At 46.5% G+C, this 25912-nt stretch overlaps 1 protein-coding gene across 1 annotated transcript in view; it reads right to left on the reverse strand.

Moving 5' to 3' along the window:
* LOC309516618 (uncharacterized protein) overlaps positions 1 to 25697 on the reverse strand; it is a 35784-nt gene extending 10087 nt beyond the window's left edge. Inside the window, exons 1-9 of the mRNA XM_082195378.1 lie at positions 24887 to 25697; positions 22836 to 22918; positions 22524 to 22680; positions 20743 to 20904; positions 20496 to 20621; positions 19063 to 19283; positions 17645 to 17679; positions 16049 to 16141; positions 2545 to 3146 (exon numbers count right to left, since the gene is read on the reverse strand). Coding sequence (XP_082051504.1) covers positions 2545 to 3146; positions 16049 to 16141; positions 17645 to 17679; positions 19063 to 19283; positions 20496 to 20621; positions 20743 to 20904; positions 22524 to 22680; positions 22836 to 22918; positions 24887 to 25393 — 1986 coding nt within the window. The 5' untranslated portion in view covers positions 25394 to 25697. The remainder of the gene's footprint in view (positions 1 to 2544; positions 3147 to 16048; positions 16142 to 17644; positions 17680 to 19062; positions 19284 to 20495; positions 20622 to 20742; positions 20905 to 22523; positions 22681 to 22835; positions 22919 to 24886) is intronic.
* Between the last annotated feature and the right edge of the window lie 215 nt (positions 25698 to 25912).

A 25912-nucleotide genomic window follows, 5' to 3' on the forward strand; every position in this document is an offset into this window, starting at 1 on the left:
ACATCTTAAGGCAGCCCTGTTCAGGGAAGTTTTTAATGTGTGACATATTAGTGTATTTTTGGTCTTTGTGGAAGCCGCCCAGAGTGGCTGGGGAAACCCAGCCAGATGGGCGGGGTACAAATAATAAATTGTTGTTGTTGTTGTTGTTGTCGTCGTCACATTAAAGGTGCAGGATCAGCCTGCCTCCTTTTGCACCTGGACCCCCTGGTGAAATGCAGCTTACTTGACAGGGTCGTTGTGGAAGGTGGAAATGAGCAGACTTGCATTTGTTTTATTTAGCCAGTTTGCTCTTCAAAGAGCTCTCCTAATCTCTCGTTTCGGTCCAGTGAAAAACCGTTGCTCCTGCGCCTTCTCATCGCCCTGTCACTGCGACGCTAGACAAAAGGGTGAGCTGCGTCAGAGAGCTCTCCTCTCCCTGCCCCGGGGTGCTTCCAGCCCCTCCATTATCTGAGCAGCTTGGCAGAGGGAGCGCATACTTGGAACGCAAGTCATATCCGCCGCGCATCCACAAGCCCGGGGTCCTGTCAGCACAGACATCACTCACGGCCCTTGTATTCTTTTGGGTGCACCTGAAGTGGAGCCACCGGTGCCCTGCAGCCATGCGCTCTAGCTGATAGCTTTCTCTTGATCTTGAGGTTGTCATCCTCCTGGGGATTAGCTCAACTGGAAATTAATCCAGTTCCATCCCTCCATCAGTCCACACCCTTCACTCTTAAAATAATTAGAGACCAAGGGTTTTAGAAACTGTGGGTCCACAACAGAGATGTAAAGCACACCCAACTTGCCCCAAGGAATCCTGGGAATTGTTAAGGGAACTAGGAATCATGGAGAAACTACAGTTCCCAGAATTCTTTGGGGAAAGCCATGTGTTTTAAATGGATGTTGGGTGTACTTTACATGTCAGGTGTGCACCTGTCTTACAGCTGGTTTTTTCTAAAGCAGCTGAGCAGTACTTCAAGTACCTAATGGGTTGTTACATAGATAAGGGCGAAGAAGAAGAAGAAGAAGAAGAAGAAGAAGAAGAAGAAGAAGAAGTTGTCTGCTTCTTTAAAAGGAAGAACTAGATCTGATGGTTTTATGCCACAAGAGCATAGATCTCAGTTGACCTTTAGGAGAAACCTCTTGAAGTTACAAGCACTTAGACTATGGTACTGTTTACCCAGGACAGGGATAGCCAACACTGTGTCCTCTGGACATTGCTGGACTCCAGCTCCCATCCATTCCCCCACCTAGCCAACATGGTGCTTGGTCAGGATGATGGGAGTTGGAGTCCAACCACATTTGGAAGGTCACCTCATTGGTGCCCTGGACTTAGGGGTGGGTAGGCTTGAAGCAGAGGTTGGAGGACAGGCATCTGTTGGTGATGCTCTAACTTGATTTCCTGCATCAAGAAGGGGGTTGGACTAGATGGCCTACAAGACCTCTTCCAGCTCGGTCGTTCTGTGAACTTTCATCTCCCTGAAGGTTATATGGGGTTGTTGTTTTAATCAGAATCTTAATCAAAACGATCAGATATTATGTGTTCTGGAGGAAACCTCTCAGCTGTTGGTTCATTTGACTTGGCTCTACAAATGTCTCCCTGGTGGACCAGAAATCAGGATGACCTTCTTGCCCCTCCCCATGATGAGCAGGAAAATGGGGAAGGGCCGTAGCTCAGTGGGTAGAGCATCTGCTTTGCATGCAGAAGGTCCCAGGTTCAATCACCAACATCTCCAGGTAGGGCTGTGAAAGACTCCCTCCCAAAATCCTGTAGAGTGTCACTGCCAGTCAGTGAAGACAATAGTGAACTAGATGGACCAATGGTCTGACTTGGTATAAGGCATCTTCCTACATTCCTCTGTGCCCTACATTTAGAGGGCTTATACCACTATCTAACTTAGGTAACACATCTCAGTTGCACAACATAGCTAAAGTTCAGGAGATCCACACCTCTGAGTAAGAGTCTATTTGTACCCTTAAGATACAAAGCATGCACTAATTTTTTAAAAAATGTAGTGTGTAAATGAGAGAAGGATATATATGGAAACATGAGCATTATATGGGGCAGACGACAGGATAAGGATTTGTTGCAGCTTCCTAAGAAGCATCTGGTTGATGACACACTTGGCCACATAATCTGTGAGAAGCCCTAAAATGTGAGCACTCTTGAGAACTGAACCCACACTTCCCACAGTAAGCACCAAACTCTCCATCGCACCCCAGTTTCATACAGGAATCGCAGATAGCTATTCTTCTTATGTGCAAGGCGAATGGTCACAGCTGCATTGTCGCAAGTCATTCTGGGCTCTGTAACAGCTACACATACATACAGGCTTAAGCCAGAAACCAGTGAAAAGGGTTCAAATGCCTTAATAGCAATGCTGAGGTTTGCAATCCGACAGCCTGGGAAGCCCTTATTGCTGGGCTCAAGGATCCCTTGAGCATCCATTCTTTTTTCAGCTACCTTACTCTTCTTTTCTTAACTGTTTTTACACCACTGCATTGCTCTAGACACCCCAACTCTACAATTCAATGGTTCCAAAGGCTCTCTGGTTTGCCATTTACCTTGCTCCGCAGATCCTCGATGGTCCTGAAGTATGGGCTGTAGTCACGCTCTGGACCTGGTCCCTGCTTCATGTGCCACTCCTTGATCTTGACCTCCAGATCGGTGTTGGCTTCCTCCAGTGCCCGCACCTTGTCCAGGTAGTTAGCCAGGCGGTCGTTCAGGTTCTGCATGGTTTCCTTCTCGCCTCCACCCAGAAGGACATCACCACCACCAGCGACAAAGCTTCCACCATAGCCTCCACCAAACCCACCACCAAAGCTGCTGCTGCAGAAGCTGCCCCCATAACCACCACCAAGGGCACTGCCTACCCCATAGCCACCACCGAGGGCACTGCCTACCCCAGAGACATAGCGAGAGGAAGAGATGGAGACGCCACCAGCTCCGCCATGGATGCTCGGGGCTCTGTATCCGCCGCCCAGATGGACGGAGGAAAGCCGGGAGGATCCCCCAGCAAAAGAAGGCCCCTTCATCGAGGAGGAAGAGGTGTATTGCCTGTAGGTGGTGGTCATGGCTTCCAGGAATTGGAGACACCCAAGAGAAATGTTCTGACTACGTTCTAAAAGGCTGGAGAGAGCTAGCAGCTCCTTGTCTGTATTCTCCTCTTATATCTGAGACGGAGGCGTTGCCACAAGGAGTGGCGTGGGTGGGTGGGGGTTGCTCTCCTCTCTTTTCCATTCCCTGAAGGTTTCATCACCCCGGGCATCCAAGCCAACTTCCCAAACAATCCTTTTCCTCCCTGCGTTTATTCATGCCTATGTCACATTCCAGAGGGCGGACTTTTCTTTTTATTGAACTGTTCCTTCTTTTGTTTCCGAAAAGAAATTGTCAGCTGTTACTCAGCCAAGGTGGCTCTTCCACCCAAGGCTATATATATTTTTTTAAAGGGTTTCTGTACCAGGAAGGCTATGGAATGCAAGTAAGAAAGAATAAAGTATTTGGAGACTCCGCCCTGATGTCTTTCTGAAAAGTCAGGGCATTCTGCCTTTCTCGTGTTTTTCTTGGCTCCCACTGCTGAGTCTTTCCTAAGCACCCATATCCTTCAGCACCTTCTGGAATGTGGAGTGTGTGGACTCTGTCTCTAAAGCAGGGTTCAGCCAAAGACTCTTAAGAGCGTATAACCAATGACCAAGTGGAAGGATAGGTCTGCTGGCAAGAATTCGCTTGGCCGGGAACTGAAAATCTCAGGGCCAGACAGCAAACAAAGCTTATCTTCCATCACAGCGTCCATGTTGCAGAGGTTTAGTTACATGCAAGCATCAACAGAGGACACCCCCAGAACCTCTACTGCAGGGTTTTCCAGACTTGGGTCTCCAGTTGTTTTTGGACTACAACTCCCATCATCCCTAGCTAATAAGACCAACGGTCAGGGATGATGGGAATTGTAGTCCAAAACAGCTGGAGACCCACATTTGAGAAACACTGCTCTAATGGAACATAATCATCATTTCTAACCCACCTTTTTTTCCCAAGGAGTTCATAGAATCATAGAATCATAGAGTTGGAAGAGACCACAAGGGCCATCGAGTCCAACCCCCTGCCAAGCAGGAAACACCATCAGAGCACTCCTGACATATGGTTGTCAAGCCTCTGCTTAAAGACCTCCAAAGTAGGAGACTCCACCACACCCCTTGGCAGCAAATTCCACTGTCAAACAGCTCTTACTGTCAGTATATTCTTCCTAATGTTTAGGTGGAATCTTATTTCTTGTAGTTTGGATCCATTGCTCCGTGTCCGCTTCTCTGGAGCAGCAGAAAACAACCTTTCTCCCTCCTCTATGTGACATCCTTTTATATATTTGAACATGGCTATCATATCACCCCTTAACCTCCTCTTCTCCAGGCTAAACATGCCCAACTCCCTTAGCCGTTCCTCATAAGGCATCGTTTCCAGGCCTTTGACCATTTTGGTTGCCCTCCTCTGGACACGTTCCAGTTTGTCAGTGTCCTTCTTGAACTGTGGTGCCCAGAACTGGACACAGTACTCCAGGTGAGGTCTGACCAGAGCAGAATACAGTGGCACTATTACTTCCCTTGATCTAGATGCTATACTCCTATTGATGCAGCCCAGAATTGCATTGGCTTTTTTAGCTGCCGCGTCACACTGTTGGCTCATGTCAAGTTTGTGGTCAACCAAGACTCCTAGATCCTTTTCACATGTACCGCTCTCAAGCCAGGTGTCACCCATCTTGTATTTGTGCCTCTCATTTTTTTTGCCCAAGTGCAATACTTTACATTTCTCCCTGTTAAAATTCATCTTGTTTGTTTTGGCCCAGTTCTCTAATCTGTCAAGGTCGTTTTGAAGTGTGATCCTGTCCTCTGGAGTGTTAGCCACCCCTCCCAGTTTGGTGTCATCTGCAAATTTGATCAGGATGCCCTTGAGTCCATCATCCAAGTCGTTGATAAGGATGTTGAATAAGACCGGGCCCAAGACAGAACCCTGTGGCACCCCACTAGTCACTCTTCTCCAGGATGAAGAGGAACCATTGATGAGCACCCTTTGGGTTCGGTCAGTCAGCCAGTTACAAATCCACTGAGTGGTAGTATAGTCAAGACCACATTTTACCAGCTTCTTTACAAGAATATCATGGGGCACCTTGTCAAATGCCTTGCTGAAATCAAGGTAGGCTACATCCACTGCGCTCCCTTCATCTACCAGGCTTGTAATTCTGTCAAAAAACGAGATCAGGTTAGTCTGACATGACTTATTTTTCCAAAATCCATGCTGACTATTGGTGATCACAGCATTCCTTTCTAGGTGCTCACAGACTGTTTGCTTAATGATCTGCTGCAGAATCTTCCCTGGTATTGATGTCAGACTGACTGGGCGGTAATTATTTGGGTCCTCTCTTTTCCCCTTTTTGAAAATAGGGACAACATTTGCCCTCCTCCAGTCTGTCGGGACTTCATGGTACTTGGTTCTCCCCCTCCTCATATAAGACACACACCCCCAACAAGCCTGCAAAGTTAGGGCTCCCAGATGTGTGTTTGTCATTTGAAAGGAGTATAGAAAAGAATGACTGGGAGGGTAAGGGTTAAGCACCCTCCCATCTGCCCTCTCTTTCTTGCAAATTGCGCCCTGGCCCTGTATTGGTTCTCTTGGTTCTCATTTTTCCAGTCTTAAATTTTTGCAGCAAATATATATCTTAGTGCAAATTTCATATACTGTTTTGACTAATCTACACATTTTTATGCACACTTTCCCCCAATAGCTGCGTATTTGTGAACAAAGGTTGGAGAACTACACCTCAGACTTTGGATAAGTGCAAATTTTGAAAGATGGCTGTTTAGGTTCTTATATTAGTTCAGAAAGCGCAAATTTGATAAATTCAGTTTTAAATGTGAACTACGTCAAATTTCTCCCCCTGCCATTTTGCTCTGGAGAGGTGACACCCTGCAACCTTCTAAATATTGCTGGACTACAAATTCCATCATCCCTGACCATTGGCCATGCTGGCTTTGGGGGGCATAGAGTCCAACAACATCTGGAGAGCACAGGTTGCCCATCCCTGTTTAGCCCTTTCTGAGTTGTGGAACTCTGCATAAATCAATCCGCCATTGGTTCTCCAGATGCCACAGCACCCAGCATTAGTTTGGCCCAGATCAATACAGTGGTACCTCGGGTTACAGGTGCTTCAGGTTACAGACGCTTCAGGTTACAGACTCCGCTAACCCAGAAATAGTACCTCAGGTTAAGAACTTTACCTCAGGATGAGAACAGAAATTGTGCAGCGGCAGCAGGAGGCCCTATTAGCTAAAGTGGTACCTCAGGTTAAGAACAGATTCAGGTTAAGAATGGACCTCCGGAACGAATTAAGTTCTTAACCCGAGGTACCACTGTAAATAGGTCTCAGCCCCAGTGAGCTTACAAACCAAAAGCTAGGGGTGTGAAGAGAATAGAGAAAAATTAAATTGCACTGGTCTTATGTTTCTCCCTCCCTCCCTCTCTTTCTTTCTTTCTTTCTTTCTTTCTTTCTTTCTTTCTTTCAATACCAATATATTCCTGAGAGCCATTTCACACACTGCACAGCAGTAAGCCTACATTTGTAACCAAGTATCCCCTAGACCAGAGGTTTTAAACCTTTTTGAGTCCACGGCTCCCTTGACCAACTACCTTCTTTCTGAGGCACCCCTGTGGGGTTCAGGGGCCCAGTTATGTCACCACTTGCCTTCAGAGCCAGTAGCCCCTCACCCCTTTTTGAACACCCTCCCTTGTGGAGTGTGTTCCCTCATCTTCCTCTCTGCTCCCCTCTCCTTGGGAGTCCTCTGGGCAGCCACTGCTGCCATCCCTGGTCTCTGAGCTGCCCCACCCCCTGCCCCAAAGAGAGGTGCCTCATCCTGCCACCCCACAGGGGCCTGGGCAGAGGATGCCCCCAGCCTTAGTGGCCCCTGTTTCGTTAGCCCAAAAATGGAAAACAAGTGAGTTCCCAAATTAAACTGATAGAATATGTGCAGCTTGCAGATCTAACATACAGAATAAGATAACAAGAACATATGTTTAAAGAAGATTGGAAAATGTTTATTGAATATAAGGGGGGAACTGTGTACACTTGAAAACGTTGGCAGCATTAAGATAAATTCAACAGCGTAAGTTTTGATGGATGTAATAATGCAATACTTGAATGGCTTGGTTTATTTAAAATATGCAGGGATTGATGTTATGCAGAATGAACCATGGAAGGAGAAGAAGAGAATCTTGGTTAAATGAATATTCTAAATTATAAAACAGAAAACTTAATAAAAATGGGGGGGGAATCATTGCCCTAGACAATGAGAAACAGACAAATCTAGCTTTCTGGCAAATGGAACTGCATGACATACTTGCTTGCAAACACCTTTTGTTTTATTCCTTCTTGACACTCTAGTTATACACCTAGAGATGTAGAAAGAGGCGACAACATATCAGACCCTTGGCCTGCCTAGCTCAATACTGTTGACACTGAATGACAGCAGCTTTCTAGGATTTTCATACGGCACTCTCCCAGCCCTCCCTTGAGATGCCCTTCGGAACAGAACTTAGGACATTCAACATGCAATGCATTTGCTCTAACACTGACCTATGACCCATCTCCATGCTGAAAGGACGGTGTCCAGTGGCTCTAATGCCTTACTTTTGTAGACAGCTCTGAAAGCGCTTGGATGCCTTGCATTGTTGCAGCTGTTGCAGGATCCCAGGTCCTCTCGCCACGGCATCACTAAGTTTCTTGATGACTAATTTTAAGTTCTAGGAGCCTTCATATGTCCAGCTTCATGAGGGTAAAAATGTCTTTAAAATGTTACACAAGTGTCAGGCTTTGGGGGATTCTATCCCTCCCACGGTGGCAGCAAAAAAGCAGAACAAAGAAGAGTTCTTACCAGTTAGTTTATTCAATAATCACAGCGAGAGACAAAGAAATGCAGTCTCTCTATACAGTGGTACCTCGGGTTAAGAACTTAATTCGTTCTGGAGGTCTGTTCTTAACCTGAAACTGTTCTTAACCTGAGGTACCACTTTAGCTAGTGGGGCCTCCCGCTGCCACCACCGCGAGATTTCTGTTCTCATCCTGAAGCAAAGTTCTTAACCCGAGGTACTATTTCTGGGTTAGCAGAGTCTGTAACCTGAAGCGTCTGTAACCCGAGGTACCACTGTAGTGGCGTTGCTCTACATTGTCCCTATTCTGTGTCACCCCTGCATCAGCTAATCTGGACTTTCTGCCTCTGAGCTCTCTGTTCTAATACCCTCAATGCCCACCTCGTCCTGGGAGGGGGGGTCAGGAATGCTTTCCAAGAACACTGAGTCTGTCAGCTGTCTCTCCCCTGATACTTTTTCTTCCTGTTGTTCCTCTCCCAATATTTCCCAGCTTCTCCCCTCTGCAGCCTCTGAACTATGTCCTTCTGCAAACCACTGTTCTAAATCTATACGGTCCTCCTGTTCTCAGGAAGGTTCAGGAGAACGGGGAGGCTGCCCCCACCATTCCTCCTCAGTCCAGCCCCTGACAATAAGTGAACTGCAGTGGCTATGATCTCATACACACAAATTTCAAGTCCGGGGTTACCCAGTGGATATGAATGATGTAGCAAGCTGCTGCTTGTTGTGCAAATCCACTGCTGAATTAGCCACATCCAGTTATGTCATTCCACTGGAACGGCCAATTGCATGTATGCACAATGAAAGTACACATCATACCGTTGGATTGCTATGACTCTAACCGTGCTCCACCTTAAGCATCTATTTGCCAGCTCAGAGCTCTGCAAGAAGGTAAAGGGGGAAAACAGGGATGGGCAGATCAGTCTATTTCAGGTCCGGGTCAGTTTCACATGCAATTCATTCATAAATCTGTCCTGTTTACACAGTAATCTATGTATTTGGGGTTTTTTTTTAAGAATGCACATGGACATTCATGCTCAAACTCTAAATACATATTTTGTACTAAAAATACATTTAGACAGATATTTCATGTATGCTTTTATAAATATATATTTATCCTTGAATATGCAGTTTGCTGCCTTTTCATTTAAAAAAAAATATTTTTCATTTTAAAAAAACAAAACACCAATATTATTATCCATTTAAAACATTTTCAATTTCTAGACATCTAGGATTATTTAGATCCCCAGACTCCCCCCACTGTATCTAATTACATTTTTCTAATCCATTTTATCTCCTTTTTTTACCTTAAATCATATTACATTATAAGTGTTATAACAATCCTGCTAACATTTTAAATATCTACAGTGGTCTTTAAGATATTCTATAATCCCCCCCACACACACTTTTGGCTATATATTTTTTTATCATCTTGGTGTTTGGTGCCTTTTCCAAGCTGCAAACTGTATTGCAAAATTCAGCAAAGGGCCGAATAATCCGTGAAGTCCTTGTTCAAAGAAACCAAAACAGTGCAGGCCTAGTGATCGCAGCAACTCTTGCAGTAGGCCTTGCACCAATGAGGCTGTTGCAAGGACTGAAGGCCCCCGTCGTCCAACCGCTCTCTAAAACTCCTCCCCCAGGTCACTGTCCAGCAGCCTAAGGCTTCCTCGTCCTGTCTCTCTTTGGTCTGCCCTCTTCATTTTTCTGTGTGTTCTTCGAGACCAGGAGGAAGGGGAACAGGTCACAGCAGGAGGAATAGTTTCCCTGGCTTCTTCAGCAGCCTGACTCATTGCTGCCTCTTGGCCCCCTCCTCTCCAGCCTCCACTTCTGTCTCTGAGCCTGGACTGCTCTCTGCCACAGCCTCTTCCTGCTCACTAAACCCTGTTACCTCTTCAGCTTCTGACACCTCCTCCTGCCCCTTTGCTCCATCTTTTCCCTCTGGCCATTTATAGTCATTCTACCACCAAACCGCTGACTCTGAGCCTTCTTCCCCTGGGGGTTCCCTTGAGGTTCCCCAGCTATTGCCTCCCACTCCTCTGCCGGTCCATGACAACCACTGATTAAGACCTTATTTTGTGCTGTCTCCAACTTTCAAGTTCCAAAAATGAGCAGGTGCTAAAAAGTTGTAACAAAAGTTGTCCTGTTTAGGGATGTTTTTAATGTTTGAAGTTTTTTCTGCTTTTTAATGTTCTGTTGAAAGCCACCCTGCAGCCAATCAGAAGTGTGCTTTGGTTTCCAAACATTTTGGAAGTCGAACGGACTTCTGGAACAGATTCCGTTTGACTTCCAAGGTACGACTGTATTGGGGAGATGGGTTGAACCTAACCTTCTCCCCCAATAGCTAGATTTTGATGTGCAGGGGCTATTTCCTTAAATTGGTGGGTTGTTCCATCCTATGAGCTCCACCTTGTATGCCGTCTTAAGTGGCACAGCCCAGAAGCAAAAAGAACGATGCCCTGAGTGAAAAGCAGCCCTGAGACTCGGGTACTCATTGTATTTCCATCAGACTGTTGGTGCGGCACTAGATTGCCTTCAGCAAATGATTAATTTAAGGTCGGATAGGTGATGCATTTGGCTCAGCACGCATTGTCAGCTTAACTGAATTTCTCATGGATCCAGTTCCTGTCTCAGCAAATCCCTTGAGAGTCCAGGAAGGAGGTGAGACATAGAAGAGGAAACCAGGAGATGTTTTCAAACAAGGTGGGGAGCCTTCAGCCTGTGGGCCAGACTTGGCCCACAAGTCTTTTTCATTTGACCTACAGTGGTACCTCGGGTTACAGACGCTTCAGGTTACAGACACTTCAGGTTACAGACACTTCAGGTTACAGACTCTGCTAACCTAGAAATAGTACCTCGGGTTAAGAACTTTGCTTCAGGATCAGAACAGAAATTGTGCAGCAGCAGCAGGAGGCCCTATTAGCTAAAGTGGTGTTTTAGGTTAAGAACGGACCTCCGGAACGAATTAAGTTCTTAACCCGAGGTACCACTGTATTTGGTGCCAGTACAAAGCAGGCAAGGTAAGGCTTCAAAAGAACAATTGTGGGCTTAAAGTGATTTTAAAGCAGTTTATGGAGGTTCAAAGAGTCATGGACTGGCCGGATGCAGAAGAGTGGTGCGAGGCACCAGGCAGGGAAGACTGTAATCCCAGGGTCGTGTGTTGGGTGAAAGATTTCTGCATTGTAGGGGGTTGGACTAGATGACCCCGGGGTTCCCTTCCAACTCTACAACTCTATGATTCTAAAACATTGTGGCTGCATAATGGAAAGGACATCTGGAGGGGGGCTAAGTCATGGCATTCTTTGCAGTCTTCCAGATACTGCACTAGAAGTCCTATTTCACCCCCCATGATTTGATCACGTGCACGTACACACACACACACACACACACTCACACTCAGGGCAGTGCAAGGTGTGTCAGAAACAGCATTCCCTTAAATGTCCTGCCAACTGTTTTACTGTCTTCAAAGGCAGGTCCTAACAATTCCATCCCAGAAACTGCAACAAACATGTTTTGCGAACAGGCTGCCTCAAAGGGAGACAAAAGACGACAGACCTGCGAGACATGGAAAGGCTTCCGCTTGTAAAAACTTCCCCCAACAGCTGGGCAAGGGCACCTTAGAAAGCCTAGAGGCTTCCTTCAAAATGACGCAGAGAAATGATGGAACTCAGCAAGCCTTTACAATATTTTGTTGGCTCCTTTTGGACAAATAATTGTGAGGATCATCTGCTCAGCACCATAATTAACCTTAAGCTGAGTTTTTTGGGGTTGTTTTTTTAAAAAATCAGAATTGGTGGTTTGAAACCCTATAAAACTCACTTCCAAAAAGTTAATTGCTGCACGGTGAGTGAGCCAGGTTGGAATGAGATCATGTTCTTAGTTTAATCCCCAATAGAAATCACTTTTAACTGCCAAGGCTACCCTCCTGGAATTCTGCTTTCAGCAAGTGTATGCAGAAAGGAGCTTGGGATCTAGTGGAAGATTGCGAGGTGATTTGCCGGAGATCAACACAAGTTTCCAAGTTCCAATGCTTTAACAGAAGCAACAACAGAATCTACATCCTCCCCCCCCCCCAAAAAAGGACTGGGGAATCAGGAGTAAATTCATGTGGGAAAGGATTTGTGTGCAAGCTTCATTTAAGATTATAAGAAGATCTGTGCTGGATCAGGCCAGTGGCCCATCTAGACCATGGTGGTGCTGTGGTCTAAACCACTGAGCCTCTTGGGCTTGCCGATCAGAAGGTTGGTGGTCCTGGCCAGGCCTCCGCCTATTCCACAAAAGGTTTACAAAGTTCAGTTATTGCAAAAGTTATCTTATGTCCTTCAGAGGAGAAATTGTGAATTGCAGAATTTTAGTTACAGATAGGTAGCCGTGTTGGTCTGCCATAGTCAAAATAAAAAAATTCCTTCCAGTAGCACCTTAAAGACCAACTAAGTTAGTTCTTGGTATGAGCTTTCGTGTGCATGCACACTTCTTCAGATACACTGAAACAGAAGGATCTGGCAACTTCTGTTGGTCTTTAAGGTGCTACTGGAAGGAATTTTTTTATGCAGAATTTTAAATACCCGTCATCATCCTTGGCTTCATTCAACTTTGTTTAGGCCACTTCCGCCTTAAGGAGGAGGTGGGGTTGCGGGCTTCACGGCCCCTCCACATGCGCGACGGGTGGAGGCCAGTCCCGTGCGATTGGGAGGATTCCCAGCCGCATCACCCCCTGGCTGGCCAATCGGCTGGCTTGGAGGCATGGCCTGCCCTATAAAGGCAGGACGTGGCCGGGGATCTCCCTCTTTGCCGCCCGCCAGCTGTTCCTGTTTTTCCCACCCTCCCGCCCTATATGGTTTTCATTCCTTGACCTTGCTATGGACCTTGGTTGGTCGCCGTTGTGGGGCCTGGTAGGAATTGTTCCACTTGGCAAATTGGCACCAGCCACTTGGTTTTCGCTTACCTCGTAGCAAATCGTCACAACTTTCTGGGTATTGGGGGCTAGGCATTGGTATTGTTCTGTAGTTGGAAGAGGGGAGGTAGCGCCATCACCTGCCCCACATATTGAAGGGTAGTCCGTTAAAGGATTCTGGGGGGCGTTGCCCTGTCCGAAGCCTAGTGAGGTTAGGGCCTAAGGCACGCTCCCTAGCGGTGACCCCAGGGGAGTTCCTAGTTGATGTGCATCAGCAGGACTCCCCCTACTGGTGGTTAACCCTTCCCAGACTTCAAGCAGATGGGCTGGAGTTGGATATAGTTAGGACGAATGCCTAAGCCAAAACTGCTCATTACCTGTAACCAATAAAGTTGTGGCCATTTTTAGCCCATTAACCTTAATAATTGTGTCATGTGTCTTTACTTCCACCGGGGGGGGTTGGGAACTCGCCATGCGATAAGACTCTTCCATTTTCTTCTAGTTGTGAGGGTGGGGGGTGAGGAGGGGCCTCACAAGTAGAGCAGCCTAGGGCCTCTCTTCATCTAAATCCAGCCCTGCCCATAGTCACCTTTGACTGGACTTTTTAACCCATCTAGACCAGCCTCCTGTTTTCACAGTGGCCAACCAGAGGATTGTGGGAAACCTGCCAGCAGGATTTGAGCACAAAAGCATTATCCCCTTCTGTGGCTTCCAGCAGCTGGTCTTCAAAACCAGCTGTTGAGGCTGAGCATAGCCCTTATGGTTTGAAGCCATCATTGATAGCTTTATCCTCCATGAATCTGTACAATCCTCTATTAAAGCCTTCCGAATTGGTGCCCAGCACCACCTCCTATGAAAGTGAGTTCCATAGTTTTTATTATTATTATTATTATTGAAAAGCCAGCAACTGCAGCAGAGGAAAACTTCAGGCTTTTTCCGCAGACAGCACAGGGGCATGTTTTTGACCAAGTAACTAGAGCAGAGTTTCATTTAAGCCCTGAACCAAGTCTGTACAAGCAAGGCTTTTAACACGGCATCTGCAGAGAGCAGGCAAAGGGGCCATCTATCAGGAGAACAGACTGTATCGAAACAACCTACACATACCAGTTTGAGTGTACAGTGGTACCTCAGGTTAAGAACTTAATTCGTTCTGGAGGTCCATTCTTAACCTGAAACTGTTCTTAACCTGAGACACCACTTTAGCTAATGGGGCCTCCTGCTGCTGCCACACGATTTCTGTTCTCATCCTGAAGCAAAGTTCTTAACCCGAGGTACTATTTCTGGGTTAGCAGAGTCTGTAACCTGAAGCGTCTGTAACCTGAAGCGTCTGTAACCCGAGGTACCACTGTAGACTAAAGGGGGACAGTGACGTGTGAATAAAAGCAATATCTGTCTGCACCACAACATCCAGCAGCAGTGATCGTGTTAGAATGTTGGCTACCTCCTCATACTTATGGGCTTACTATGGGAAGCTGGAGAATTCCGATGAAAACAGAAATGAGAGCAAAGTCGTGAATGCTTGCTTATTCTTCCTGTGTAGAAGAAGGGAATCAATCCAGCAAATGTGATCGGTATTTGCTGCTGCTGTTGCTTCCAGGCGGCATCCACAAGGCAGTTTATTCTGTTTTGGGGACTTTCCCCTAACTCTTAAGTTCTGCATTATATTTGAGCCTCTTCTGAACTATAGTGCAAGTCTGGTGCTCATTTCCATTTATTTGCTTCCAGGGCGAGAGGAGGGGAACAGTTTGCAAATAATGTGAAAATGAGTACTAAACTTGTGCTATATATTCCACTGTATTTCCAGAAGTAGCTTTTGCATCATGCCAAAGCTCAAATACTTGTATAATGTGGAAATTAACACTTAGGGAAATGTTGTGAAAATGGATGTGACTCTTCAATTCTGTTTCTGATTATGAGGCCTCTTGGCAGATCATGCTAGCACATTATTGGAGCCTCATTGGTGGAGGAGTCTGGAGCACTGGTGCAGAGTGGGGGGGCAGAGCTCCCCCAAAATGTTCAATGAAGGAGTCAGGGGCCCCTCAAAATTCTGCAGCGGCCACATATGCAGGCCATGGGGCGTCCGCAAGACTTGTCAGAATGCCTCACAGTGTGCACAAGTGATGTCAGCATGCTCCGCAATGTGCTTGCGATGTGCGCCCATGCCCCGCGGCATGTTGACATTATGCGTGCATGCCTCAGGGCATGCATGTACAGTGTGATGATGCCACACAGCCCCAGGTCCTCTCAATTGTGGGGGCAAGGGGGCATGTGTGGTCTGGAGGCCTGGTCTAAGTGCATTTTCCAGCCATGGGTGGTGAAACTTTGGCCCTCCAGATGCTGCTGAACCACATTTCCCAACAACCACAGCCAGCGTGGCAAATGATCAGGGATGATGGGAGTTGTATTCCTGGAAAGGCAAAGATTCCCCAGCCATTTTAAGCCCATTGATTTCCGTTAGAGAGAAGGCCTGAAGTTTAGTGGTGAAGCAACTCCTTTGCACACAGAAGGTCTCTGGTTCAGATAGGGCTGGGAACAGCTCCTTCCTAAAGCCCTTGAAATTTTCTGGTAGCCCCCCAACCTGCGGCCCTCCAGATTTTTGGGGGACAGCAACTGCTATCATCCCCAGCTAGCATGGCCAATGGATGAGGATGATGGGAATTGTAGTCCAAAACATTGGAAGGACACCAAGTTGGGGGAGCCTAATATAGACAATATAGAGCAAGACAAACCAATGACTTATACCAAGTTAGACCATTAGTTTATCTAGCTCACTATTGTCCTGCTGTGCTCCTAGGCTATTGGGAGGCAGCTTAAGATGTTTTCACAAGGACCTCTCCCACACTGCATATTCGGGCACTGAGAGCATCATGGGAAACAATGTTTTGGAAAGTTTGGTCCTTCTAAATGAGATGCGCTTTGATACTGCAATATTGAGACTCAAACAATCAAGTCTAATCACACATATCTATCATCTATCTATCCATCTATCTTTCTATCTTTCTATCTATGAAATTATTTTGAAAAGGCATGTCTTCTTTCCATCTAGGAAGGCTGAAGTTTGTTGGGTTAAGAGCAATGAAGCCATTCTCTTGAACTGACCACAGAAAACTCCTGATTTGCTGGAATGAACACACTTTATTAGAGCCTTGGGTATGCAGCCATACAAGAACTCAAATTGCGGCTGGTAAGAAGACAAGCAGGAAAGGAAAAATCAGAGCAGTATCTCAAATGACAAGGAAAGGCTGATGTGTTCAAGGTGCAGACTTAACGGCCAGAGACGTGGACCTGTTCACGAGATGAGATCACTTTTCCGTCTTGGACCTCCTCGACAATTGTGCGGACTTGGCGGGTGGTTGAGGGTCCTACAAGGAGACAGAAGGGAGGGGGAATGTTATTTGCAGGAAAGTGATTCAGCCTCCACCATCTGCTGACCTGCCTCTCTGTGTCCTACACATCAGCCAAAGCTCACTGTTAGAAGGAACTGGATTTTAACATCTCCCATGAAACCTCAGAATGCGTTGCTTTACCAAACCATGGGAATGCAGAGCAAGCTTTGCAGGACTGGCATTTAAAGGGCTTCTTGTGCTTTGATCAACATCTGCAGAACGTTTCTTCAACCTTTACAGACCTGGGGCCAATATTTAACTCCGACTAACCACTTTCTATTTGTAACGTGGCACCCACTTTTATTTCATACTGTATGTGTCTTTCTCATTTCCCTTCTCCCTCTCTCCTACACACACACACACACACACACATGCACACACTATCCCCTCTTCCATCTTTCTCCTCTCCAGCTTGCCCCTTCTTTAAAAAAAAAAAAAATGAAACAAAGGAAAAAAATAGTGGCACGACCCCCTTAAGACTTAACTGGCATGACCTGCTTAAGAATAACTTTACTGAATCACACTAGAGGTCTGTCTAAGGCAGCATCCTATATCTACAGGGCTGAACCAGATGCCTCTGGGAAACCCACAACAGCCAGCAACTGATATTCAGAGACATACCACCTTTGACACTGAAGGCGATAAAGCTCTGATGCCTAACAACCATTGGTAGCCTTCTCCTCCATGACTTTGTATATTCCCCTTTTAAAGTTGTTCAGGTTGGTGGCCAACACTACATCTTTCCATGGCTTAACTATGGGCTGTACTACAAGTTTTCTTTTCTATTCTGCATCTCCAACCATTCCTCTTCAAAAGGAAAATACCATAGTTCAGTGGCAGAACTTCTGCTTTGCATTCAGAAGGACTGAAAGCCAAGCCCCAGCATCTTCAAGTAGGGCTGGGATAGACCCCAGTCTGAGTCTTTGGAGAGCTGCTGTCAGTCAGTGTAGACAATACTGAGCTAGATGGACTAATGGTCTGACTTAATCTAAGGCAGCTTCCTGTGTTCCTATAAGATAACCCATAGCTCGATCCAGGTTGAGTTACAACCCGGCTGTTGACTATGGCTCATTCATTGAAGGCCAGTGCCTTAATCCAATTAGTTTCCTGTGTTATCAAGTAACTACATGCATTGACTAATACAGATGACGTAGACGGCTTTGTTGAAACATGGCACCCTTTTATGAAATACTCACTTATAATCACAAAGAATGGCAACTGCCAAAATCACAGACTGGACTTTAGCAAACTTAACTAGATCAATCCCTACTGGATGGTAAAATATAGAAGCAGCTACCATCTTGAATGGCTAGGCCTATTTGTTGACAGCATACTGATGAATGTATCGTCTCCTGTCTGTCTGTCTGTCTGTCTGTCTGTCTGTCTGTCTGTCTGCATGCTTCAATATTCTCAGCTTTTATAAAACAAAGAGAACTTCTGAAAAGCAAAAGGAAGAGCAATGGCGCAACAGATCCTTACCACTAGAAATTGCCGATGAATACTGGGAAGAAATGCTGCAAGGGGAGAAAAACAAGACTAGATTAGAGAAACATGTAGAGTTCATTTTCAGCTGCAGTGCAGCAGGTGCAGAAATGGTAATCCAATGCGCTAAAAGGAAAGGCACAACAACACAACTTTGTGTCCAGTTAATTTCGTGATTGCTTTAAAATAAAGGAACCCCAGAGGAAGCCCTGGAACATTTCCATTTGTTACATTTTCTCCTCTGGCCCAATACTATCGGCTTCTTCACACATTACAGCAAACACAGCTACGAGTGTTTGTGTGGGAAAGTGTACCTGTATTGATTCATACAGATCAGCTGCTGTGTACACAGAGTGTATCCTAGTTGGGTGACACATGTGAATAATTGTATGAGCATGCAAGCACAACTCTTCGTATTCACAAGTATGCAGGTTGTACACTCATTGGATGTAATGTGTGAAAGGCCCTTATAACATTCAGCAATGGGCCAATGGGGGCAGAGGACTGGATATAGGACTCCTGTGCCTTTAGAAATGTACCAGGTTTGCAAGCCAACACAAGACGTTGCTCAAGGGTAGCATGGTGTGTTGACACTATTGCACCAAAAGCACCCACAACAGCTGGACCTAGTGTGCCAATGGCACATGATGTGCTTAACATACATCAGAAATAATGGGATGGGAGGACAGGCCTAGAACAGCCAGCAATCCTAAATAATTACTTGGCAATTGAAAGACATCCTCTGTGATGGACTGGTTTGGATGCAAAGGAATGCTGGGAGGAACCAGCTGGGGACCCACCAGGGGAAGAAGGCTCAGAGCCTGGGGAGTGGTGGTGGGACATTGTTGAGTGGTCAGAGGAAAAAGACTGGGAAGAGGAGGGGTTGGAAACTGAAGAGATAACAGGGCTTAGTGAGCTGGGAGAGTCTGTGACAGAGAGAATTCCAGAATCAGAGGCAGAGACTAAAGCAGGAGAATGGGATGAGGAAGGCCAAGAGGCAGAGATGAGTCCAGCTGGTGCAGAGGCATGGGTGTCTTCTCCTGCTGCGACAAGCTTCCCTCCCCACTGGTCTCCCAGAACCAGAAGAGGCGTGAAAAGGGCAGAGGAAAGGTTGGCTGCACTTAGGCACAGTCTCCGATTGCTTGGGGGAAACCCTGGAGAGGAGTGGGCTGTGACAAGGTGGGGACTTTCAGTCTCGGCAACTGATCTATGGGGCAAGACCTACCAGGGATGAGCTGCCAGGTTCATTAGGCCCGACACTCCACCAAGTCTGTGCAGATCATGTTCTTGCTAACAAAGAGTTAGCTCCAACTTGCACAGTGTGATTTACTGCCAGCTCACTCCTGACATCCTCCTGTTTCAGCCTATTGACTCCTTATCCAACATTAGAAAACAGCCCTCCTCTTTATACATACTGGGCTTCCTCTCCCTCCAGCAGGCGGCGGTAGGTGGCGATCTCCTGTTCCAGGCGGGTCTTGGTATCAAGGAGGATCTTGTATTCGTGGTTCTGGCGCTCCATGTCGCACCTCAGCTCACCCAGCTGCTCCTCCACGCTGGTGATCATAACCTGGATCTGGGCGAGCTGAGCTCCGTAGCGGGACTCTGTCTCTGCCAAGCTGCCTTCCAGTGCTGCTTTCTGGGGGAAGAGAATTGAGAGAGAGGAAATGAGAGTCAGCTTCTGAGGGAACCTGCACAGCAACCTTTAATGTTAGAGTCCTCCAGCGGTGGCTGGTAGGACAGAAGGAAGGGAGCCCAACAGTAGGTGGCGCAAATGAGCCAAAGACAGACACAGCCACCCTCTGACTGGTCAGAAGCAAGAAGGCAGGCAGGTGGCAGCTCGTTGAGGACAGACTGATGTTGACGGGGCAGCACCCCATTCACCCTAATAGACCTTCACTGGATTCCTCCCCGTAATTGGGAATCCTGTGCAATCAGATTCCCTAATCGAAGGGAAACACAGGGGCTCTTGGTCCATGCATATTAAGAACATAAGAAGAGCCTTTCTGAGTCAAGCCAGTGGCCCATCTAGCCCAGAATCCTGTTCTTCCAGTGACCAACTAGATGCCTGGGGGAAGCCTACAAGCAAAATCTGAATGCAACAGCACACTCTCTCCTTGAGACTCCCAGCAGCTAGCATTCTGACTGCGTGTCAGGATGTTGTCAGTGACTCCCGGCTGGTTGCCCAGGAAAGCATAAAGACAAGGAAAAGTTTCTTACTGTCCCTTTTTTATTTCAATCTTTACAGAGAGAGGCTATAGAACTCAGACTCTTGGATAATGGCATTGTCCCAAATTAATCTCCATCCCCATCCCTGTCTCTCCCACTTCCTCATTCATGACTTCTACAGGTGCTGCTACATGCCCTCTGTCTTTGAGCTCTTTGCTCTCCTACTTTAAAGGCTCACCAGGCTCTGGGAGATGGAGGGTCTGGAATGCTTTCTAATGACAATGTGTCAGCCAGGCGTTGTCCTGGCTCTCCCATGATTTCCCAGCTTTTCCTCTCATCTGCCTCTGAGCTGCAACTTCCTTCAAACCCCTGTTGAAAATCTATACTGTCTTCCTCTTCCTCCTCCCTGGAAAGGTCAGTCCCTGACACTGTGGAGGTAGACTACAGCCATCATGACTTGTAGCCATTGATAGCTCCATGAATTAGTCTAACCCTCGTTTACACCCTCCAAGCTGATGGCCATTACAACACCTTCTGGAAGCAAATTCTAATATTTGCTTCCTCAGAGAAGGTAGAAAGTCATTCTAGGAATTTCCAGCAAGTCAGGTGGGGTGGTGGGGTGCGACATTGTGCAACCGTTTCCCTGATTAAGGGCAGGGAGAAGATTGCCTGAACACCGTACCGTGCTAAGCTGGGACTGCAGCTCTATTTCCAGGCCTTGGAGGGTTCGTCTCAGTTCCGTGATTTCCGACTTGCCACTGTGCAGCTGCTCTGTGTTCATGGCAACTTCGCGGTTCAGCTCTTCGGTCTACAAGGAAATGGGGAAACAGCACCATAGTGACCCTACCGATCAAAACGCCCAACATTCTTTTCTTGATTCTTTCCCCCCGCCCCCCAAGAAAGTGCATTCACCCCAAAGGAAGACCCACCTTGCTGAAGAACCACTGCTCAGCATCCTTCCGGTTCTGCTCCGCCAACGTCTCGTACTGCTCACGCATCTCCGCCAGGATCTTGGTCAGATCCACTCCAGGAGCAGCGTCCATTTCCACAGAGATCTCACCACGGATTTGGCTTCGGAGAACAGTCATTTCCTGTGACAGAGGTACACGGAGCAAGGTTATTCGTAATAAAGATTCTATCATGTTGTTGATTTTATTGTACACCACTATCATTTTTTTTTTAAGTATTGGCAATTTAGAAATATTCTTATAAATAAATCAGATGCAACTTCTTTGGGGGAAATTCCACCAATCTGAAAAATATAGGTTGTTTTTAAACCTATATTGCACTTAGATTGCAAACCCTAATGAAAGTGTCTTTCATAATGTGCTTCTGTTTCATGTAAGGATTTTCCTACATGCTTCTGAAAGCATGAGGCTGATATTGTCAAGAGTTAGCTATCCCGGATCAGTACCATATTTTTCCGTGTATAACACGACCCCTATTTTTTTGGACTCCAAATAATGAAATCCCCCATATGCACCATATGTGTATAAGACAACCACCAATTTTAAACCTGAAAAAAATAGGGGAAAATATAGTCTTACACACGGAAAAATACGGTAGTTACCACACTTGCCAGTAAACTAATTGAAGATGTACTAGAGAATGACTGGTAAGGGAATCAGCGGGTGCCTGCGGTCATTTGATCCTGACAGCCTAATTCTCACACAATTAATTATTTTGAGCCATGGCCCCAAGGATTTAGTTCTTCTGCACGTTGCTCTGGATACAATGAGTTTAGATTGGAGGCCAACCATTGCCACAGTCTGGCTTTGTAGAGGCTGGTTTTTATCTCACGATTGTTGCAATCAATTGTAGACATTGCTACTACTCCGTTTTAAGGGGGGGTGCAGTGTGGTTTTGATTTGGATGACCATTATTATTATTATTATTATTATTATTATTATTATTATTATTATTATTTCTTTTCAGCCAGAGCTTGCCAGAGCTCAGTTCTGGCGCCTCTCAGGTGGGCGCCATTGCCATTCTAAGAGAACAAGGCAGACGTTCATGGTGAACTCTGGCACCTCTTTTTCTAGAAAAATAGCACTGATTATTAATATTGTAGTAGTAGTAGTAGTAGTAGTAGTAGTAGTAGTAGTAGTATGTGTTTATGAAATCTTGTACATCGTTTTCAAGGGCCAATTCTGCCCTAAAAGGCACACTGGAGCAGATCTAGGCTAGATTCTCACAGCTCTACTTGACATGCAGAACTCAACCTGTTCGCTTTTCCAATGGACTTTTAAGGGCTGGTTCATTCATGCATCTTCAACACTTGATGGCTGCAGTATCTAAGAGTGACTTGCACTTATGAATGGGCCTTTACAGACAGAACAGTCAGAACCTCTTTAAACGCAATGCTTTCCAATGGAGTCCATTCCTAGACTTGACGTCTGTGATCAAAGGTATGTCATGGGTAAATAGGGCCCAGGTTTATGGTTACATGAATTGTTTGGTAAGTATCTAGATCACAGCCCAAAAGGTCTGTTTCCTGCCCATTTTTCCAATGATATTTCAAAGACATTTCATTGTGGCACAGCCTGTTGCGCTGGGCCATTCAGAAGATGCTTGTAGCATGTGCAACCACATTGGACAAAAAGAACGTGCGTTGGGTTCATCAGACATAAACCAGTTGAATGCTGGTGTCCTCTCCCTCTCCTTTAAAAATGTGCACCCCTCTGTGACGTTGCCCATTGGGCATTCTTACCTCCTCATGGTTCTTGTGCAGATAAGCCAATTCCTCCTTTAGATTTTCCAGCTGCATTTCCAGATCAGATCTGGACAGTGTTAGATCATCCAAGACTCTGCGCAGACCATTGATGTCAGACTCAACACTCATGCGCAGGGCCTGCTCTGTCTCAAACCTGCATCCACAAAGGATTGAGAGGAAGAGGGAAGGGGAAAGGGGTAAGAGGTTGTCCCAGGAAATGTTTATCATACAGCTCCCAGCCATGGTGCTGGCTGTGAAACCAACCCAACCACTGAGTTTTGTGTGTGTTTTTTTAACAATTAAACCTACTTGGTTCTGAAGTCATCAGCGGTCAACTTCGCATTGTCAATCTGCAGGAGGATGCTGGCATTCTGAACACTGGCAGCAAGGATCTGCAAGGGAAGTAGGGAATGGGTGGTTTGATATGGTAAAAAATCTGGGCAAGTTTTATTTTATTTTTAGGGAACCCTCAATGGGCATTTCATTCAGGACCTAGCCTTGTGCTACGTGAAAGCTCTGGGACGTTCTTTCTAATTTACTTAACAGAAAGCCATTTCAAGGGTGGGAAATCGTAGAGGAATCACTGAATTGCAGAGTTGGAAGGGACTCTGAGGACCATCTGGGCCAACCCTCTGCAATGCAGGAATATTCAGCTGTCCCATTCAGGGATCGAACCTGCAACCTTGGCATTATCAGCACTGTGCTCTAACCAGCTGAGCTCTCCAGGAGAAGCATGGCATGCACCAAATTATCATTATTATTATTATTTAAATGTGACATCTTCATCCTTCAGCATTCCAGATGTATTTTTACTAGGGCTTGTACCGGGGAACATCCCAGTAGATAGTGCCCCGTATTAATTAGTGGGGACACCATTTAGAGTACAGGGTCTAACCTACAGCTATCCAGAATCTGTTGGGGGTCCCCCATATTAGCCCTGGCCACTGGCATTGCTGGCTGGGGCTGATAGGAATTAGAGTCCCACAACATCTGGAGAAGAACAGGTTAGTCACCCTCTGGATTCGACTTGAGGAACAAAAAATGTCCTGAGATCAGTTTTAAGGGATCAAAGTGGGCGAAATGAATTAACTTCCCGCACTAAGGAAATCCTAGTTAATTTTACTACAGAAGAGGCTTTGGTTTGGCTGATGTCATTCCTCCACAGCCTCCATAGCCCAACAGTTAATAATTATCCCTCCCAATTAGGAGGTTGTGTTGGACCTTGGGCTACTTCACATAGGTCCTTGGTCCTGTGTAGGGGGAAAGTGTACATCTTCAGACAGGGTGTACACTAGGAGCATCCCAGACCCTGAGATCTCAGGGCCCAAACCTTAGACTTAGAGGCATCCCCTGGTGAGGTCACAGAGGTGGGCCCTGGCCATTCTTCCGCTGCACTCCCTCCCACCTCTGAGCCCTGGAGATGGAAGTTAATTGGAAGAGGGAGTCTCTGCAATAATCTGCAGCTGGCTCCTGCCAGGCTGAAGCTTGCAGGCTGTATGCACAGTCTTCTCAATAAATGAAAATGAAAATTAAATTAAGGCACAAAAGAAAGTAGTATACCACTAGTAGTACCACAATAGTAGTGCAGTAGTGGCGATAATGGTATTTCTGGACGATAACTGGGCTAGTTGCAGCTACACAGCCAAGAGTCCTGTGGTAGCATTTAACTAAAGAAAGCTATGTAAGAAGGAGGGGAATACCCAATGGCAATGAAATGTAAGAGACGGGTAATTCAATGGCATTTCTATGCAAGGACAAATCGTCGGCAAGATAAGATCTGTGACCCGTTCACAGCACTAGCAAGCACTATCTTAAAAATCTTTGCTTTACAAATTTAACAGTTATAGTGGGAAAGAAACACACAGTTCTGATTAAGTCTAAATTCAAGGGGGGGGGACATCAAATGTGCTGATCAATGTTAGCTCAGCAGGTTCATGCTGGAACTTCCCTTTAATAGTATTCTCTGATTGTGGTTAATATTATTCTGACATCATCAGCTAAGTGTTCTTGGATTTTAAAAATCCTTTGCCTAATGCCTACTTACATGTTACACAGACTAAAAGAATTGGATTTGAGGTCTCTGGGTACTAAGCAGATTTTTTTTAAAAGGGGGGGTTCTCCCCAAACCTTTCAGGCTTTCCTCATGGGCTTGTTAAGAGCCAGTTTGCTATGGTTTTCCATCCTAGAATTGTAGAGCTGGGAGGCACCCTGGGGATCATCTAGTCCAACCCCCTGCAGTGCAGGAATCTGCAGCTGTCCCATAAGGGACTCGAACCCTCAACCTTGGCGTTATCAGCACCACGCTCTAACCAACTGAGCTATCTAGGCTAAGAAGCCCCCTTAGAGTCACTTCACCATACCTTGCTCCGCAGATCCTCAATGGTCTTGAAATATGAGCTGTAGTCACGGTCTGGACCAGGTGCTTGCTTCTTGTACCATTCCTTGATCTTAAACTCCAGCTCGGTGTTGGCTTCCTCCAGCGCCCGCACCTTGTCCAGGTAGTTAGCCAGGCGGTCGTTCAGGTTCTGCATGGTCTCCTTCTCACCCCCGGCCAGAAGGCCTTCTCCACCACCAGCAACAACGCTTCCACCGAAACTTCCACCATAGCCTCCACCAAACCCACCACCAAACCCACCACCAAGGCCGCTGCTGCTGCAGAAGCTGCCCCCATAGCCACCACCAAGGGCACTGCCTACCCCAGAGACATAGCGAGAGGAAGAGATGGAGACGCCACCAGCTCCGCCATGGATGCTCGGGGCTCTGTATCCTCCGCCCATATGGACGGAGGAAAGCCGGGAGGATCCCCCAGCAAAAGAAGGCCCCTTCATCGAGGAGGAAGAGGTGTATTGCCTGTAGGTGGTGGTCATGGTTGCCAGGAAATGGAGACACTCAAGCCCAGAGAGATGTTCTTGCTGCTTTCTAAACAGCCGAGGGAACTAACGGCTCTCTCATACCCCATGCTCCTTTTATCTCCAAGGTTGGAGGGGGGCGTTGCTTTGGAAAAGCCCTACTTCTCTCTGCTTTGCATTCCCCAGGGCTTTCGTCATCACAGACATCAAAAGCCAACATCCACGCTCATCGTTTGTCTCCCCAGGTCTATTCATGCGTGTGTCACATTCCAGCAGATACACCTTGCCCTACAAAGGGCGGTTTTGTGTTTCCACTTCTGTTCCCAGGTAGTGTGATTCAGAAAACAGGAGGACTATTGCTCAAGGGTACGGTGTAAGATTGCCACCTCATTTCCCTGAACGAACAGCGTGCCCAGGTAGAAACAATGAGCCCTTGAGAGCTGGAAATCTGAGGGAGAGGGGGGAAATCATTACAAAACAAAGGGATATTCATACAGGAGTCCAAGCTCTAAATGCCTTGCACATCTGTTTCTGGCA

The sequence above is a fragment of the Podarcis vaucheri genome (assembly GCF_965113315.1).
Source record: "Podarcis vaucheri genome assembly, chromosome: 13".
Taxonomy (NCBI): Eukaryota; Metazoa; Chordata; class Lepidosauria; order Squamata; family Lacertidae; genus Podarcis; species Podarcis vaucheri.